Raw genomic sequence first — 19,603 nt, forward strand, 5'->3', positions numbered from 1 at the left:
TCTGACACCAAGAACATAGTGAAATGTTTTTCTTTTCTTCATTTCTAGTTAGTAAGGTCTGCTTCAGACAAATGAATGCATATATTCTTGCCAATATTGAGTGCTTTCAAAAAAACGAAAGCTCTGTCCTGCTAACATGTGAACACAATTTGCAATTGACTTTGTTTTTATGCCTTGTTAACTAGCCAAACTGGCTTATTTTTGCTACTACAAATGCTCAACTATGAAAATTTGTGAAATGTTAAATTATCTGGATGACAGCCTCTGAGCAATCCATACTCATACCATTCTTGGTTAGTTTGCTCTTAATCTAAATCTTATATGGGTTTACCACTTCATATTGGAAGTGCAGACTCATATGACTGAATGCTTGTCCATGATTATTTTTTCTATGACAGTATTCAGTTGAGTGAGTGAACATCCGCCTGAAGTTTGATGGCTCTAAAACATAATTACAAGTTTATCACCCAAAATAGGAATTGTTTTGTTCATAAATCTGTCATTGTTTATATGTAATCTAAACAGGCAGTCTCAACTGAATTAGAGATAGCTTTACGTGAAAAAGAAGAAATGAAAATTAGAGTTCATAATTACATAACTGAAGTCTCCAGGTTTGAAAGCTTAATGAGCACTAAGGTGAGTTAATGTGTTTTAAAAGTCAGTATGAAAATTTTATGAATAAAATGTACTATGTGTTAATTTCATAGCTAGGTCTTTTTACATTCTCCATTAAAATAATCCAACTTCTACAACAGGACAGTTTCTGCAACTTGTATAAATTTTGTAAGTCTAGCAAATAGATCTTGGGTTACTTTGCTTAATTCTGTTATTATATTAAGGGGAGATTATATAAGGCACTGAAGCCTTATATCCCTAAGTGGTTTGGAATCCAGATGAGCTTCTCTCTCATTTTTGAAATTTCATAAGTGTTGCCCGTATATTTTTCTTATACTCTTGAGGGCTGAAAATTTGCTTTACAAAAGTTAAATAAATTAAGATACGGCATGATCTAGTAGTCTCAACCAAAGTCAGATGGTGCAGAGACAAGGATAACTGTCAAGGGCAGGGTCAATTTGTTGTGTTCTTGAAGGAAGCATTGCAGCCGCGGCTAAAACACTTGTATTCTGCAGCTTGCTAGGTACAAAGCTTGCAATACACATTTGCCCTCTTATTTCCCTCCAGTCTTATGAGTAAAGGATGTATATCTGGCATGAAGGTTTATGAATTAAAGCCCATGCAAAGGGCTGGGTGGTACCCATTCTCAGGATGCTAAATTCTAAAGCAAATAGCAAATTCTTTGTATATGCAGTGTGATTCTAATGTTAGACTATGCAGAGCATTTCATGCTACCCAGAGATCATGAATTTACTCAGTTTTCTTCTGAAATATATTTGAAAAAATTTAACATATGATCTTACTCTGAATCGTGATCTTATTTCACACTTACTGATCTTTACTGCATATTATTTGTGGCTTGTCTTAAACACACAGTATACTAGAGATCTTTATGCAGCACCATGAACAGGGATAGGCAAAGTGTGATTCTCCTGAAAACTGATTTTTTGGAGGCTGCCAGTTTGTCTATCCCCTTCAGCCATTTTTTTCCTGAAGAAAAACAATTGTCACCCTTGAAGGCTTCTAGGAGCGTAATTTTAACAAGAAACACCATATATCATCTTGCATCCCTTTGAACCAAAAATTGTAAATGGAAGTCATTTCAACATACAATTGTTGGCTGATTTGAGGGTAGTGTGGTTTACTAGAAGTCTGCAGGGGTGACAGAGTTGTGATATAGAGTAATGTGAAAAACATTCACTTTCGATAGTTCATATTCCACCTCCCCACATTGCTTTTGGTATTTTAGTAGATTGAAAAACAGTGTGGGCTTTTGTCCCAATTGCATATGTTTTATTTTTCTGGTTTCTTTTTTAACACCTACCATACTAAAATTCTAGTTTGCTTTTTGAACTTGAAACCTATAGCCTAGTGAGTATGTGAATGGTGTGCATGTATACACATGTAGGTCACAAACAAAGATCTTTGTTTTATCCTGCCTAGCCCTTTTAAAATTAGTACAGCAGGCTGAACATGAACAGTAACATCCTTGTGTGTAGTAATCAGAATTTTTTATCAATTTAAAAAAGCAATGTCTGATATAAACCTTCTGAGGTCCTAATTCAAGGACTCTAAATAGGTTGACACTGTATTTTTTTTATTTATTTATTGAAATGGGAAGAGGTTAATGTGTTTAATGTGAAGATTAGCACACATTCATTTTTCCTCCAGTGTATAGTGAAGCAGTTTACTCATTTGATTCAAAAACATAAGCAGATGATTGGTGTTAAGGGACATTTTATACAGTGATTCATTGCTCAAGGAGTGGATATTTCTATTCGAACTAGGAAAGAGAGAACAAGGAGTTGTTGGAGAAGTTCCAGATGCTCCATAGCCAAGCTGAGGACTGGGAGGTAAAGGCCCATCAAGCTGAAGGGCAAAGTAGTTCTGTTCGACTGGAACTCCTTTCTGTTGATACTGAGCGAAGACATCTTAGAGAGAGAGTGGAACTATTGGAGAAAGAAATTCAGGAGGTAATTATCAATGCTATCTAAATCGTACTATCTGGTCCACTTTGCTAGTATGCTTAAATCAAACGTCTTGGCATTAATTTAAGATTTCTATAAGGAGCAGGTGGTGTTAATTAATCATCAGGAGATGCCTAAGGGAAATTTCAGATCTATTTCTGTTCCTGCTCAATACCTGTTAGGTCTTAACAAATAGTTATAAATGCATTTTGGAAGAGAAAAATAACTTCAAGCTGTTGGGATTCCTTTCTTGTCTGTTTTTAAACAACAAACAAGGGAGCTTTAATTTCATTAGTGTACTAACTAGTGTATTAACTTTATGTAGCAGTGTCCAGGATGGAATTATCTCTAGTCACTACCCAGTAAAAGCAAAGCTTACATGACAGAAAGGGAAATACTTCATCCATGTTTCCTACGCCTACCTCACTGTTTTTTGTTCTCTTTGCCTGGGTAGTTGTCTTTGGCTCTTTTCTTTAACTCAAGTACTTATCTATTTAGATCAAAAGCTTAGGCTGTGTACAGCCCTCCTAGGTTCTTTTTGTGGCCCTAAGCTCCAGTTTTTTAAAAACAGTTTTTAAAAACAGTTTTGGCCACAACACCCCTCAAGGTGGTAGCGGGGACACTTTTGCCATGTTTGGGGGCTTTTTTCTAGGGCTTACTGGGCCCAAAATGGGTATAGGTCAAAATCATTGCAAAATTAACCCAATTCCCTTTAGAGAATGTTTGGGAACACTTGTAGCAGGGTACAGTGGGGTGTGGCCCTCCAAAGTCTTCTGAAGGGTTTCTGATTTTACACTAAGCACGGTGATGCAGCCATCGCATCCCACTCACCGCAGGAAGTTGCCTACTCCTGATTTAGATCTCCCCCCCCCCTCTATATTCTCTGTATCCAGGTTTAGTTAATAAGCAAACTGATCTCCACGATGAGTGTGGGAGGATCCTGTCTTCAGTTATCATAAAACCATGTTTGTTCTTCCTGCCTGTCTCTAGGCAGTGATGGGAGAAGCTCAAGTTGAATGGATTCTTCCTCTCAACAAGCCAGTACTCAGTGTGGCATTTCCACTTGACTAGGTAGTAAAAGGACAGCATACAAGTCTTTTGGGCTCCCTAAACCTTCACATGTCACAGCTCACTCTACCAAATCACCCTGTATTTCAGCAGTCTTTTCTACTTATGCTCTTAGGGCCTTCGATGCCATAAACCATGGTATCCTTCTGGAATGCCTGAGGGAGCTGGGTATTGGGGGCACTGCGCTCCAGTAGTTCCGGTCCTATCTCTCAGGTAGATTCCAGATAGTGAGGCTGGGGAATAGCTGCTCCACTAAGAGAGAGGGCGCCATTCTATCCCCCGTGATATTTAACATTTACATGAAGCCGTTGGGAGAGATCATCCAGAGTCATGGGGCGCAGTGTTATCAGTACGCTGATGATACCCAGATTTATCTCTCCATGTCTCCGACTGTTACAGCAACTAAGGATGGCATCTCTCCTCTGGATGCCTGCCTAGGGTCAGTAATGGGCTGGATGAGGGAAAACAGACTCAAGCTGAATCCAGAGAAAACGGAGGTACTCGTGATAGGTACCCCAAGTCCAGGGACAGAGATTTGTCAACCTGTCCAGGACGGGGTCACGCTTCCCCTAAAGGACAAAGTTCGCAGTTTGGGAGTACTCCTGGACTCATCCCTACAGTTATCATCTCAAGTGGATGTGATGGCCAGGAGTGCTTGGTACCAGCTCCGGCTGACACGCCAACCTGCGTCCCTACCTGGACCGAAAGGACCTTGAAACAGTGGTACACACAGTGGTAATCTCTCGTCTTGATTTCTGTAATGCGCTCTACATGGGGCTACCTTTGTACCAAGTTTGGAGGCTTCAGCTAGTTCAAAATGCAGCAGCCAGACTGGTCACTGGAACATCTAGGTCAGACCACATAACACCGGTTCTAAAATCCCTTCATTGGTTGCCGATTAGCTTCTGGGCACAATACAAAGTGTTGGTTATTACCTTTAAAGTCCTACATGGCTTGGGCCCGAGTTACTTGAGGGAATGCCTCTTCCTACATAATCTGACCCGCATTCTCAGAACATCTGGGAAGAATTTATCAGAACACCCAAAGATCAGACTAACAACAACTTCCCACAGAACGTATACAGCCATAGCCCCTAAATTATGGAACAACTTGCCGGAAGAGATCCGTCTTATTACTACCTTAGATGCTTTTAAGAAGACACTAAAGATGGATCTCTTCCGGCGGGCCTACCCACCCGATCTATGAAGAACCTAAGAAAACCCTACTTATGGCTGTAATACTGCATGTTAGATGATGTTTTTATTGTTCTGAACTGCATTTTTATGTGATGATAATAATAATAATAAACTGTTTATTTATAGCCCGCTTTTCCTTAATAGACCAAAGCGGGTTACACAGAAGTACAGTGATGTACAATTTTACAAACAGTATCATATAAAAACCTGAACAATACAATAATACAATTAAAAACAAGATAGAAACTTACAGATTAAAATCACAACAATAGCTAGCCTAAAGTGCAGGTGCAACGGTACAGCGGGGAGAAAGCAGGTATTACATTGTCTGGGGGAAAGCCTGTTGGAAGAGGAAGGTTTTTAACCTCTTCCTAAATAAGTCAAGGGAGGTAACTGATATTTTATTGTAATCTAGATGTTATTGTGGTTTTATGCTTGTCACTGTGGTTTTATGCTTGTAATCCCGCTTCAATCCATTGGGAGAGGCGGGAAATAGAAAAATAAAATAATATTATTATTATAAGAAAAATCTGTTGCACAGCTGCCTGGTCAAATCATTCTGTGTTCAGCAAGCACAGTAAATTGGGTAAGTTTGCCTTGGATGAAGCAGTATTTGGCAGGCAAATACTCCAGAAAGCTTTCCCACAGTGACAATTGCCTTCACCTCTCCCCAAGCTCATAGTTTGATCTTGATTATATCCCAATCCTAAATGTCTCCTTCGCCATAAAAGGAATAGCACATTAAATACTTAAGGTGAAAAGCCATTCTTGTATGCAGCAGGAGAAGACATCCATCCCACCCTTGAAGTGGCTTTTTATAGATTCTTCATATGCATTCAACTTGTTCCAAAAAAAGGGCTGGTGCTTCTATTTCTGTATATCTTTCCCTTTGACTAACCTTTTTTGGGCTCAGCTACGGATAGAATTGGGGGAGGAGCCAGGGTCTGGCTATTTCGCTCTCATTTTCTATCACATGACTTTTGGCTTTCTTGGGTGATGAAAGGCTGTAGCCCAATCATGGATGTCTCCTTCAGCATGGATTTTCACGATAAGTATCCTATTATTCCAGTCACTTATATGCATATCATAATACAAATAGTTTTTTTCTTTTATACATAGCATATCATCGCCCACCAAGCTTATGAATCACAGATCTCTTCAATGGCAAAAAATATGGCCAAACTGGAGGAAAGCCTCAGACGTGAAAAAGAAGAAAAATCTTCAATGACTGTTGATGTGGTTTCTGTTAGAGAGCTGTGTGTTAAACTGGAGTCTGGCAAAGACCTTCTTTCACGTCAGCTAACATCTAAATCTTTGGATCTTGAGAGGGTAAGAGAGGAAGAATTTATACCTTAGCTCATCATAATGAATTGTACATCTTACAAAGCTGGTGAAATTTTGACATCAAAATATAAAGCCTATAGCTGGCATCCTCTTTGGCCTTTGCACCCAAAGAGATGTGCAGGCTACATGAGACCTCTAATAACACATTTGTGTCCCAGGGCCTTTCAGCACTCTCATCAAAACTTTTGCTCCCAAATGCCCGAGGGGGCAGTGAGAGACCCTCTATGTTCCAGAGAGGCAATGCAGCCCTTAACCCCTGTCAGTCACTCACCTCTGCTCTAGCAGAACTTATTCGAGTATTACATGAGGTATCCACATGCAACAGTTTTGCTCAGCAGTACAGTTGCAGGTCCATCTCCTTCACTGAAACAGCCACTGATTTTCTCAGTGATACACTGGAAAAGCTATTATCTTCTTGATCTTTATATATGGTTTATCTGTCTGTCATTTGTGTTGTTGATCTGATCTTGGGTCAGCTATGTAATAAAACTGAAGGTAACAGGGCAAAGAGTCTTCATGAAATGTTACATGATTACTGGGCAATTCCAAGGACAACCCATTATTTTGGGATTTTTCCTCTCCAGCTTAGAAGAATGAACATTCCATTGTGGGATTGTATCATTTCGTAGGAGTTTATCACACGAGAGGCTAAGTGCCTAAATCCCGTGCAGAAACGGGATTTAAAACCCACAAAAGCGGGATCATTTTCAGACTCATCAGGGGCACTGAGCATTAATGCTCATTTGTTCAGTTTCTGTGCACGTTAATGCGCAATGTTGTGTGAAAACAATTCTACTTTTGCAGGATTTTCCCATTTTAAATCCCATTTCTTCATGGGATAAACCCCATGTATTAAACTCCGTAGTTATGAAATTCAAGTTGGGAATGGTTTGCCCAAATCTGAATAAATGTTTGAACCCAGGCCAATCTATTACTTTTTAAAATAGTCAGACATTAGCATTGAAAAACGCTTCAGAAAAATAAACAAGGCTTTTATTTCTTTCATGCTCTAGGTTATGTCAGAATTAGAAGATGCAAAAGCAGAGGCAGAACTCTTAAAAAAGCAGTTGTCCAGTGAGCGACTTACAATTCAAAACCTTGAAACTCTCTTGGCTACCAGCAGAGACAAAGATTTTCAGAATCATTTGATAACTCATGAAAAGGATTCAGAAATACAGCTACTCAAAGACAAGTTAACACTCTCAGAGAGTAAACTGTATGTTGTAAAGCACTATAAAATTTCAACTCTTGTTTAGTGAATGTAAAAAAAATTCTGGGCTCTTGAGTTGTGTACAAATGTTTCCTCCTTGTGAAAGTCAGCATTCAGAACTGAATAACATTGAGATTTGTTATTAGAAACAGTAATTAGCAATTATTTTGTCTGGGGCCCTAGTCCTAGATTTACTTTCAAGGATGATGCACACTTTGGTCCAGTACAGACTGGTGCAAAACATTGGCCAGCCCTACTAGTGGCACCCATGTGCCATCTTGCTGCAGCCCCGCCCACCAGTATGGCGCTCTTAAAAAGAAGCCGCTCTAGGTCAGAGCCGTGCTGTGCGGTTGGTGATAAATTTAACATGTAAAAGGTGCCTGAAATGGCTGTTTCATGCAAGCTGATGGAACTAAATTTATTTTGAATTATTAGAAGATGTAGCCATGTATTTCTGTGGTCAATTGCAAATTCAAAGGGGCAACATAGAAGAAATTCAACCAGCAGCTTGAGGAAATGTATAAATCTGTTAAGTCCCAAGTATAGATTAATTTACTTCCAAGTACTGTATTGCATACATCAGTTAGACTGACCTTTCAGTCATTTTCTCTTATAGCTTTTGCAATTGAGAGATACTGTTTTTATTTTATAGGGGTGTTGCTGGTTGCATGTGTACATGTAAGTGTATTTGCCTGTATGCTTAAACAACCAAAATCCACAAAGCAGTGATACTTTTATTCAGCTTTAAGCAAAATGCACAAAATACATGATACAGGCTTTTGAAGCTCAATTGGCTTCTTCATTACACAAAGGTGTTAAAAATCACACAGGGAAAAAAAGATTCTCCTATATGATTTTTTTTCTCCAGTATGATTTTTAACACCTTTGTTTGAAGCAGAAGCCAGTGGAACTTTGAAAGCTTGCCTCATTTATTTTGTGCATTTTCATTGACTGAGTAAAGGTATCACTGTTTTCTGGGTTTTTGAGTGTTATTGTACTTTGCTGTATGGCCAACACGGCTACCCTTGAATATGTTGCATGTATGCTTCTTTCGTTGTCCTTGTTTATTAGTCTGCTGTGTTTCTGGCAATATTTAAAGTTCAGTAAATATTCTCCTTACACATTTGTAAATGTGTAATTCTTAAGACCTTTCTTTATTTGCCAATATGTTTAGAACAAGTCTTAGCAGAGAGGTTTCTATACTCCGAAATAAACTTGCACAGCTGCAGACTGATTATGATATTATAAAAAGACAACTAACAACAGAGCGATTTGAACGGTAAGTAAATTTTGTTACCAGAAATGTTCCATTGTTTGGTATCCTGTGTTTAATAGGAGAAATATTAGGAGAAAGGAGAACATCAGAAACCACTTTGTATACAATTCTATATAAAATATTTAATATTAGTGTGGATTGAAATTTGAGTTAATATTTATTTATTCATCCATTGTGTTTCTTAGCTGCCTTTCTACACTGTAGTCTTCCCAAGATGACCCAGAGTTTAATATCACAAAAATATTAAAAAGTATTGCCTTAAATATAGAGAACAGAAAGATAAAGTTTTTAAACAAACTAACCACTCTAAAATATAATTTCAGAATGTGCACTGGCAGTACTTATTACACTTTTCAATAGACAACCATGAAACGCAGATGGATTTTTTAAACTCTCTTAAGAGTGCTCCATAGATGTGGCAAGCCATATACCACTTGAAAGAGAATTTGCTGATTGGGACCTTAGAAGGCCCTTTTTCTAGTGTCCACCAACCTTACTTAATGAAGACCCAGTGGTACAGGGCCTTTGAAGATATTTTCCTAAAATATAGACAGGTTCATACATGGGTGGGCAGTCCTTCACACAACCTCTGTCCAAACAACTTTAAGGTCAAAATCATCCCTTTGAGTTGTGCTGATATTGATGGAACAGAATGGGTGTCATATGACCTGAATATCTAAAACAAGGTTAAAGAATGTGTGCAATCCCCACTGCTTCTCTATAATTCCACTGATTGCTTATCATAGACTATGCTGGCCAGAATTGATAGAACTTGCAATGCAGCAAAATCTGAAGGGCCCATATGTTCCCTACCCCAGTCTAAACCTGCTCATGTGGCTGCATTCTGTATCAGCTGGCGTTTCTCACTCATCTAGTCATCTTCAAAAGCATCTTCAATAGAATACATTACAGTAATTCTGTCTGGATGTCATCGGGTCAAATGTAACTAAGACTAATCCCAGTTTCCCTAAAAAGTGTGCAGATGAGATATCAAAATCTATAAAGGGTGTTTACCTAAATCTCATTAATTCAGTGATTCTCCTCTAGTTGGGATTAATAATACGATTCAGGCGCTATCTTAATGGTACTGATACTTTCAGGAGAATTTTAAAAGATTGTATGTACAGCACTGTGTAAATTTACAAACAGCTTCATTTATATAACGCTTCATATTGAACTAACACTATCTTAGCAGCTTACAACTGTAAGATAATTGCCCCCAACAATCTGGGTACCATGGAAGGATGCAAGCCTGAGTCAAGCTTGAGCCCTTTTGCTGGTATTGAACACCCAATCTTATGGTATTAAGTGAGTGGCTGCAGTACAAGCAGTTAACCACTGTGCCATCAGAGCTCCTGTTTACAGTGCAACAACAACAACAATAATAATAATGGCCACATTACCCCATTGACTCTGCAGTGTTAGTCAACCGGGGGGGGGGGGGGGACTACAGCTGATACTCTCCAAAAATGAGGTCCAAGTCAAGATTGGGATAGAACCAAAAAAATAATGTCTTCTAAGATTATGGTTATTTTGGCTTGTCTTATTTTTTAAAAATATTTTTTCATTGCCCTCCAGAAATTCTCCTAGTCAGTTAGTCACGTTTAACTGTTATTTTTGTTAGGAGAAAATACATAAATACATGTAGTAAATAGCTGACTTTTTTATTTGAAAGGAGGATTTTTGCAGTATATATGCAAAATTCACAAATAAAAATAGTTTTATTAATGCAGTAAATAAAAACATGGATCCAAAGTTAAAATGTTATTCATAGAAGCCCTATTGTTCAAACATCACCTGCTAAAAATATAAATATGTTTGATTTTGCAAGATCACACTTCTTTTCTTTTTGGTTTGCTGGTGTGGCATTGGACTACTCAGTTTGATTCCCCTCTTGATCATGGAAACCCACTGGGTGATTTTGGGTGAGTCACACGCTTTCAGCCCCAGAAAATCTCACAATGACCTTTAGTGTCATCATAAGTTGAAATGACTTGAAGGCACACAACAAAATCTAATTTGCCTTAACATATTAACACTTGGCTAAGAATAGGTATGTTCATTAGATTTTTCGTCATTTGGCCTTTTTCCATATTCAACATTCCATATTCAAGAATACATTTAAGCACACAAGGTTCTATGTTGGATTGCCTTTTATTTTGTTGCAGGAAGCAAAAACTACATATTTGCATCCACTGCCATATATACTGCATATATTGTTCCAAGCTTTTCTATTTCTCTCAGTACCAGTGCTTTCTCCTCCTGTAAAGGATTGTTCTGCAAAATAGGCCAGGGTTTCATTTGAATGTATAGGAAGGCATAGTGGCCAACCTGTTTATAATGTGGTAAAATGTGTTCAGATACTCCCAAATTCATTTTCTAATTGTCTTCTTCATAGTGAACGTGCCATTCAAGAGATGCGTCGACATGGCCTCTCTACATCTTCTCTACGTACCTCGTCCCCTCTTAGCTCAACCTTGAGATCTCCTTCACATTCTCCAGAGAGAGCACTTACTATAACAACAGAACGAACAACAGAACAAACCGACAAGTATGTAATTAGATTAGGTGATTAAATAGATGAGGTGTTTATTTTTTACTAATTAGCATGAAATTGAAAAATTAAATGTCAGGGTGGGACAACATTTAGTTTTTTTCCAGGGATCTTAGTTGTAGAGGAGTACGATAATGTAAGGTTCGTTCAGATTTGACTATGATCTGAAGAAAGATTGGGTATTGATAGTGTGCCCTCTGAGTATTTATGCCTTGGATGCACTCCAGCCATTTCTTTGATGTGGGGAGTTGCAGTGGTATTTATGTGGTTTAGTATAATTGAAATGATTGCAGTGTATACAGTCGGCCCTCCTTATAGGTGGGCTTGCCTTCCATGGTTTTGAGTTTACATGGAAGGCAAGCTCGTGCAGAAATAATGGAGCGCATACTTGCGCCGTGCGCCCCCACAAGCACGCACCCCATTATTTTCTATGGGGCTTGAGCATACACTCTTTTCCCCATGTGTGGGGGGGTCTGGAATGGATCCCCTGCATATGGGGAGGGCTGACTGTATTATGAAAAACATTTTTTTTTGCATGCTAACCATGTAATTGTTTTGTTTTATTTTACTCTCAGAAACGTGGGCTTCAAGGGTTAATCAGTTACTTTAAAAGCAGCACTAATAGTGGAAAGTTTAACATGTCTGGGCATGAATTCTACCTCTACAATATTGTTAAACCATTAACACCACATGAAAATTAAAATAACAAAGATTCATGTAGGAATGTTTAATGTGTGATCAACCTTTGCATCATTATGACATCACACTTAGGCTGAGATATTTCTTGACTCTACTTGCTGGGCTTTGTCTTTAGGTCACAACCAACACTGATATTGATTGTGAGCTCACTGATTGTGCTACTAAATTACATTTGTTTAAATCAGAAGTAGATTTTCAAACTCCAACTGTTTACTGTAAAGAAGATGACAGTGAGGGATGGGGAGTCTTTAAGCTATCAGTTTCTGGTTATTTTTTGTTTTTGCTTCTACACCACTAATTCTATATAACCTATATGTAATAAATAATGTTCCATTCAACATGCAGTAGATTCTATAAAGCCTAGGCCTTAACAAATAAGTAAAATCACTAATTAAAATATATTTGTTTTTTAAGCAGTACACTAAATTATCATGTTAGTATTTAAAATATAACAATAGATCTGTCTCTCTTAAAGTGATCTGGCAACCTTATTCTTCTTTTTAAAGTTCAGAAATAAAGATCGAGGAAATTACACACCTGAGTTCCAGCTTTTAAAGGCATAAAACAAGGCAGGTTAGGATAGTAAAGCTAATAGGTAAGTGAAGTAAGAATTAATCTTATTTCAAAAAGACCGGTAATCTTTAAATTTATGTCATAATAAGGTCATGCTAAAGTAGCATGTTCTGGTATATCTTCCTCAGTAGATTCAATTTTATGCCATCTTAATTCTGCTACCAGAATCTGTTCCGGAGCCTAGAAAGAGTATATTCAGTACAGAGCTAATTTTGTTCAAGGTTGCCTTTCATGTTTGTGTTTTCATGTTTGTTTTTAAAAAGATGGGAATTGAAGTATTAGAGAAAATCCAGAGATTAGAATACAAGGATCTCTATGTGCAAATGGAGGCAAATATGCCTCCATGTATATCAGGAAGGACATCAAATTCTGATTTAAGGTGTCTGGAATAATAAGTATCTTTCTAGTATACTGATGTTTTATATCCTTCTGCTGTACCACATGTACTTGGCAATATGAAATAGAATGACAATTGTTTATTATTACTAGATGAGGAGACTTCAGACTGACCTATGCACCTTTGACGAAGAATTCTACAGTTTCCATTATAGATGCCAATAAGAAGAACAGATGGTGACATGTAACAGGGGAAGAGAACCCAAATTCTAAATTTGGTTTTGCCAAAGCCACTTCTCTTAAAATTGTTGAAAGCATGTTTTAATAAATAAAAATATATAAACTGGAACAATGGTCTCTGCAGAAGAATCCCTAGCTAATTTCATTTTAATGGTTAGCATTAAATTGTTTTAAAATAATGAATGATGGATCTTAAGGACTTAATGGTGCATACTTCTGACTTCAAACATCACTAGAGAATGGGAATGAAGCAACACATTTTTAACATGCCTCCTTCGTGTGTTATAGTCGAACACTGAAGGTTCTTTGGGACAGTCAGAGGTAATCTGCAAATCAGCACTTGGTGCAAACCAGTTGACCTCAGTGATAAGATTCAGGGCTACCATGAACATGTAAAGTACATTAATATTCTTTGAAATAACTGTTAAATAAAAGAACAAATCTCTTGGGAAGATACTGTGATGTTAGGAAAATCATGACATTTTACTGAACAAGATATTGGGATTAATCATCTTCTCTGTTCTTTCTCTTTGCTAATCAAACAAGCCATAGTTTCTCACCTCATCCATACTTTTTGTGATTGTCTAAACTCTTGTTAGACCAAAGCAGAATTGAACTGTGATTTATTATCCTAGTTTGATCGTTAATGTAGTATTTAAAAACAAAAAATCTCTTCCTTGTGGCTATGAAAAAGGAGAGAAGGAGCACACTCAAGCTCACCAGAACCAGCATAGTTAGCAAAAATCCATTGTATATTGTTACATCTGAGGTAGGCCACTTTGAACTGGGTTTTTTCCCCATATGCTATTCTGCATATAGGAGACCTTATTGCAAGACCTTGAAGACCTGGAAAAGCCCCAGTGTGACATCCTTCATTCACTGTCTTAAAATAGTTTCAAAGATATGGCCCTCTTTATGGATTCATTATCTTATTTGTTTTGTATGTTATTTTTAAGCGATGTTAAATGTATCAGAATTGTGTCCCTTTTGTTTTTAACCTAGTGTATCATTATTTATAAATAATAAATATTGCAGAGGCCCAGGATGGCTTCTAGATGGATTAGCTGTTTTGTTTAAACTGTTAAAAATAATAAACATGAAAGTCAAACTCTATATTGCATAACAAGTTTGAGAAAAACGAGAGTAGCAAATATGTTGTTTTTCCTCATGGTCTCTATGATTCATAAATAGACAATAACATTAAAAATCCACAAAACAGTGATACCTTTATTGGACCAACCAAAATGCACAAAATATGTGTTGCAAACTTTCAAAGCTCTACTGGATTCTTCATCAGGCAAAGGTGTTAAAAATCACACAGGAGGGGGAAATTATGATGGTGTTAATCAGAGGCCTGTAATAAAATAATAAAATAAAATTAGCTGTGGGTTGATTGGAAGTATCATGACTAAAGTGCATTTTGGGATATCATGGCTAATGTAGCCTTCATTAATTTGTCTGCTCTTTTATAGCCTTCATATTGCCCTAGCACTGAAATTGATGTGCCCTTTTTAAATGTCCAACTTGATTTATTTTTGAAATGTTATGTGCTCAAAACCGTTGATTTATCGGATAGCTATATGGCATGCTGAAGTGGCTTGTGAATTCCATATCTGTTGGGTAGTGAATCTGCTCTGGGCTTTAGACATTAAAAGAGCTAGCCAAAATGCTATGTTTTAGGGATAGGATTCAGCACCAAAGATAACATTTAGGCCAAAATCCAGGTTGGATTCACTGTCCCAACTGCTGGATCTTCTACAAACCCTACAAAGGCATGGATTTGTAGGGATTGTAGAAGATCCAGCAATTGGGGATGACTTTAATTTGGTGGCTATGTAATGCTCTTGATAATACAGGTGGACTCCTATATCTGTGGGACTGGTAACCTTAATGTTTAGGTAATTTCAACAATTCCACTGAAATCCAGAGCAAGTTCACCACCACTATGATGGCAGCTACCACTGGTAATAATACTGGGGGCAGAGACCACTGCCTCATCGGTTGGAAAGTGTATGGTGTGAGTATACTAGAGAGACACTACCTTTTTTGGCAACTGCTTCCACATAAATGCCCCTTCTGATCTTCCAGTGCTGTAGGACATCCAAAACTGGTGATTACACTGTTGTTAACTGTCACCTGGGAAGAAAGGTACATTTGAAAATACAGGACAGCAAAAAATGGGCAAGCTCATGCACTTTCCAAGGGCCAGCTAAAGATTAGATCCTGCAAACTAGCTTTGAAAGGCATACAATAAGATTTTACTTTGCTCTATAGACAGGTGAAAGATGCAAGTCTAGTTCTCATCATGGTAGGGGTGTCTGGGCTATGCCAGTTCAGATTGCCGGGGAGGTTCACGGGATTGAATGCTCCATACAAAGAAGGCCATCTCATTTAAAAGATGCCTGGGAGAAAAAGGTTGTCATACTAATTTTCTGTGTATAGGGATTTTTGTGCTTGTTGAGCCCCAAGCACAATCTAAAGTACTACTTTGGTAAGAAGTAGAGTATTAAAAAAATTATGGTAATCTATTTTCATTACAAAATACTGAATTACCCTGTACAACTTCCTTTACCATTCATGCCCCTGAACAATTTTATGCATTAGAAACCTAAGATTTTGATGTTTGGTAGGAAAATATTTTTTTAAATGTGTTATTTCCTTCATTACCACAGTAAAAGGCTCATTGTACAAGATGCCACCCAAACTGCTGGTGCTCTCTTTGGTTTGCCCTTGTTTTTGTTTGTTTATTTGTATTTATGTGTACTTTAATTAATTTATCTTTATGGGTTTTTTTAAAAAAATATTGATTGATGGATAGATTGATTGGATACTGCCTTTCTTCTGGCCCAGGAGACAGACTAAAAAGTGGACTTGCAAGTGGTGAAGAATTAAGAGTTCCTTTTCTTTCATCCTACATTATATTTTTGCTTGTTCTATTAAGGTGGTGTTTTAAAACACAATTAAAAATACACTACTGCAGTACTGTTTTACTGTTGTTTTTAAGCATCTTTTGTGAACTGCCCAATTTGGAAGAAAAGCAGCCTGTAAAATAAATACTAAATTCCATTTTCTAGTGACTCATTCATAGAGGCTTTCATGCTTGCACTGCCTGTCTACACACTGAGTGAAGCTGTGTTGCATTGTGTAACCTGTAAAGCCACTTATAAGAATTTTGGGCCCCCATATTTTAGTAGTTACGGCTGAAGAACAGAACACCACATGCTCTAGATTTTAATTCACACAACTCCTGAAGAATCTCTATCAAAATGAGTGATTCTTCTGCGGATTAAATCACAATGCTCACTGATCTTCATGGACCTAGGATTACCGGGCTGGGCAATGATCAGATGTTACATCAAGTGAAAAATGAACCCAGGAGAATTGGAATAGTGGTTTGGGTATTGTTATTACTGAACTGTCCACTCCTCCCATAGACAGTGGACCAAGAAAGTGGAGAGGGACTAACTGGGCAGATTTAGCAATCGCCATATAAACCACACTCTAAAATGAATATCACTCATCAGGAAGATCCCAGATTGGTAGCCATTTAAAGATGCTCCTTATATCCAAAGTCATCTTGTTTCTTCAAAGTGCTTAGGAGAGGCATCACAGTACAATAATGATGCCTCTCAGAGTGACCAGGTGTCCTCCTTTTCCAAGACATGTCTTACATTTCAGCCTTCCGTCCAGGAGAAATTCCACAAGGTCCTTCATTTTGAGCATGACTAGGAGGTCCATTGAGCAACACCATGTTTGCTGTTCCCCTTCAAGAAATGTGTCTACATAGCAGACTGTCTTCGCTGCAAATAAGATGGATCCTTCTATATGCTCCTTTTTTGGAAGCAGCAGCAGACAAGACTTGCTTCCAGACCTCAGACAACTTTGTTTCTTGGAGGGGAAAAAGATAGCAAATGTGTTAGGCAATGGGCTTCTTGCGGACACAATGCAAATGTTCAAAGGGGTTTTTCTGTAATTTCAGCACAATGGACAATTTAATTTAATGTAGTTAATTTAATCTAGATTCAGACAAGGGTTTGTTGTTGCTAGTAAAGTTCAATTTTTATATTTTAATGCATATCTGTTTTAATTTTTAATTTCTTTGTTTTATATTTATACAATGCAATGCTGTTGTATTTTTTTAAACTGTGTTGTTTTAAATTCACTGCTCGCTGCCTTGAGTTTCTCTGTTGGGAGAAAAGCAGGATATGAGTAAATAAAATCGTAATCAATCATAATATTTATTTCTTACCCACCCCTCCCCATAGATTGAGGTGGGGAACAAGACCAGTTAACAAACAACATCAGTTAAAATACACGTCAATTTAAAAGGACAAACGGGATATAGACATATTAAAATGACCCACATTTAAAATTCATCATTTAAAGTACACAATTTAAAAATCACTAGGATAAGCCTGCTGGAAGAGACTGATCTTTAATGCTCTTTTAAATTCAGACAGCGTATTCAGCTGTTGAATTTGTTCTGGCAGGTCATTCCACAGTCTGGAACGGCTAAAGAAAAAGTCCTGGAATAAATGTCCTCCAAAGGACCTGAGCATACGGGACAGTAGATTTATAGTTAGGCTGGCCATATGTCCCTGAGACAAAAATGGGACATTGGGGTAGCAAAAATTGGCTGGGGTTATGTAATATTCTGTATCTATGAAAAAGTAAGGCAATAGCGAAAGTTTTATTATATGAACCTACTGAACTAACCATTATTCTTCAGAGGCAGAACTTGTACAAACATTTAGGTGGATGTAGAAGGGGACTGTATTTCACCACTGTTGTACCATGAATATTGCTCTGATAAAGTAGTCTTATGCAGCAAATTGTGGTCTTTCAACACTTGATCATAAAAATTCTCACACTTCATGACAATATATATTTTTTGATACCCACATTTTCAAACAGGAATCTCGTAATCATTTTTGCAACATAGCAGGGCATTTATCTTAAAAACGGGACCAAATTGATATTGATATTAAAACGATGGGACAGTCTGGAAATAGGGAAAGAACAGTACTGCCTCATTCAAAACAGCATGTAAGGTCACTGTATTTATAGGTGTAATTTGAGGCATTTGGTTAATTTCTTAATGTATTCATATCTAGACCAATGAATGGAATAACTTAGATTCAGTCAAGGGTTTGTTGCTAGTACAATTTTATGCTGCCTTCCTTGTTTAGAGTGCTATGAGCGTATTACAATGTATTTCTAGTCATGCCTTTTAACGTTTGTATATTTCAGTGTACTGTAATTTTATACTGTTTTGTAAGCCACTGTAATAGCCTTTTGGCTGAAGAGCAGGGTATAAATAAATTATTATTATTATTATTATTATTATTATTACTGTTGTTATGTTTTTAGATGATTTTGACATTTATTTTAAATTCGTAATGTTTGGTTTTTGAAAAACATTTTAAAAATGTGAACTGCCTTGGGTCCCTTCTGGGAGAAGGCGATAGGGAGTTTACTCTGTCAGTATCCTGGAAAAATCACGCAATCGGGCGAAACAGTTTCACACAACGTCACACAAAACCAGCCATTAAAGGGGTCACAAAGAAGCGTTGAGGTGCATCTTTTGACTTTCGGGGTTTCAGCGACAATGCATTTCCGATGTCGCTTTATTTGCGCAATGGCGTGTGATGACCGTTTGTGCAATTACTCGCCATTTCCGCTTCGTTTGCGGGATGCTTTAAATGCACTTCAATTTCTCTATAATGCCGAAATCAGTCCCAGTGTGATACACTCCTTAATCTGATTTCCTGGCTGCAGGGATCTGCTAGGGAGGGTCCTAGAAAGACTCCCAGTCCCATCAGGCAGGGGCTCTAGGCTCCTGGACCCCCAGGGAGGCTGTTCCCTCCCTGCCTCCCTTCCCCATAGCAGCCTGTGGGCTGGCAGGGGGCCAGAGGGAGGGCTTGGGTGCCTGCTGCTGGCTTGGCCATGCTTTGGAGGGAGCCCTGCCTTGAGCCATGGAGGAGGAGGAGGCTGAGGCTGCTGCTCCTTCCTGAGCCAGAGGGCTGGGCGGCTGCTGCTGCTGCTGCTGCCTGCGCTGCAGATCCTTGCAGGGACCCTGGCAAAAGGACGCAGGGTCCGAGCATCTTAACTCCAAGCCAGGTAGGACCTCTTTTGTCTCTTGCTGGGGCTTTTCTCTCTTCGTTTCCCAAGCATCCATCCAGGAGGCAGAGGTTGGGCTTCCTTGGGTATCCCTTGCCAGCCCAGATCTTGCCAATCGGTGCCAATAGACACAGCCCCCCCCCTCCAAACCTGGCTTTGTGGCCACGGAGGAACCCCTTCCAGTCTATGGTTGGGTCCCTGCGAAGAGGAATGTAATGGTCTCTTTTGACAAGAAAGGCTGGGCTGGGCTCTGGGTCCACCCAAGGGATGGATCTTATTTGGAGGAAGATGGCATTTCTGGAGCATCAAGGAAAACAGGCTCCAAGGAGGAAGGAAGGAAGACGGAAAGGAAAGGAAAGGAAAACTACCTTTTACTGCTGCTGGAAAGGATCAAAACCTGGCTCT

At 38.3% G+C, this 19,603-nt stretch overlaps 1 protein-coding gene across 5 annotated transcripts in view; it reads left to right on the top strand.

Moving 5' to 3' along the window:
- The window catches only part of CEP135 (centrosomal protein 135), a 47,778-nt gene extending 33,640 nt beyond the window's left edge, over positions 1 to 14,138 (top strand). For 4 of the 5 annotated variants that reach the window (XM_089525260.1, XM_089525263.1, XM_089525261.1 and 1 more), the window contains exons 20-27: positions 526 to 636; positions 2,403 to 2,588; positions 5,966 to 6,175; positions 7,204 to 7,406; positions 8,575 to 8,679; positions 11,075 to 11,227; positions 12,436 to 12,524; positions 12,992 to 14,138. In XM_089525260.1, coding sequence (XP_089381386.1) covers positions 526 to 636; positions 2,403 to 2,588; positions 5,966 to 6,175; positions 7,204 to 7,406; positions 8,575 to 8,679; positions 11,075 to 11,227; positions 12,436 to 12,484 — 1,017 coding nt within the window. In that variant the 3' untranslated portion in view covers positions 12,485 to 12,524; positions 12,992 to 14,138. The remainder of the gene's footprint in view (positions 1 to 525; positions 637 to 2,402; positions 2,589 to 5,965; positions 6,176 to 7,203; positions 7,407 to 8,574; positions 8,680 to 11,074; positions 11,228 to 12,435; positions 12,525 to 12,991) is intronic. The other variant, XM_089525264.1, reaches the window with a different exon arrangement.
- The last annotated feature ends 5,465 nt before the right edge of the window (positions 14,139 to 19,603 follow it).

Source organism: Sceloporus occidentalis, unplaced genomic scaffold (assembly GCF_023333645.1).
Source record: "Sceloporus occidentalis isolate IW3139 unplaced genomic scaffold, rSceOcc1.0.p SCAF_5, whole genome shotgun sequence".
Lineage (NCBI taxonomy): Eukaryota > Metazoa > Chordata > Lepidosauria > Squamata > Phrynosomatidae > Sceloporus > Sceloporus occidentalis.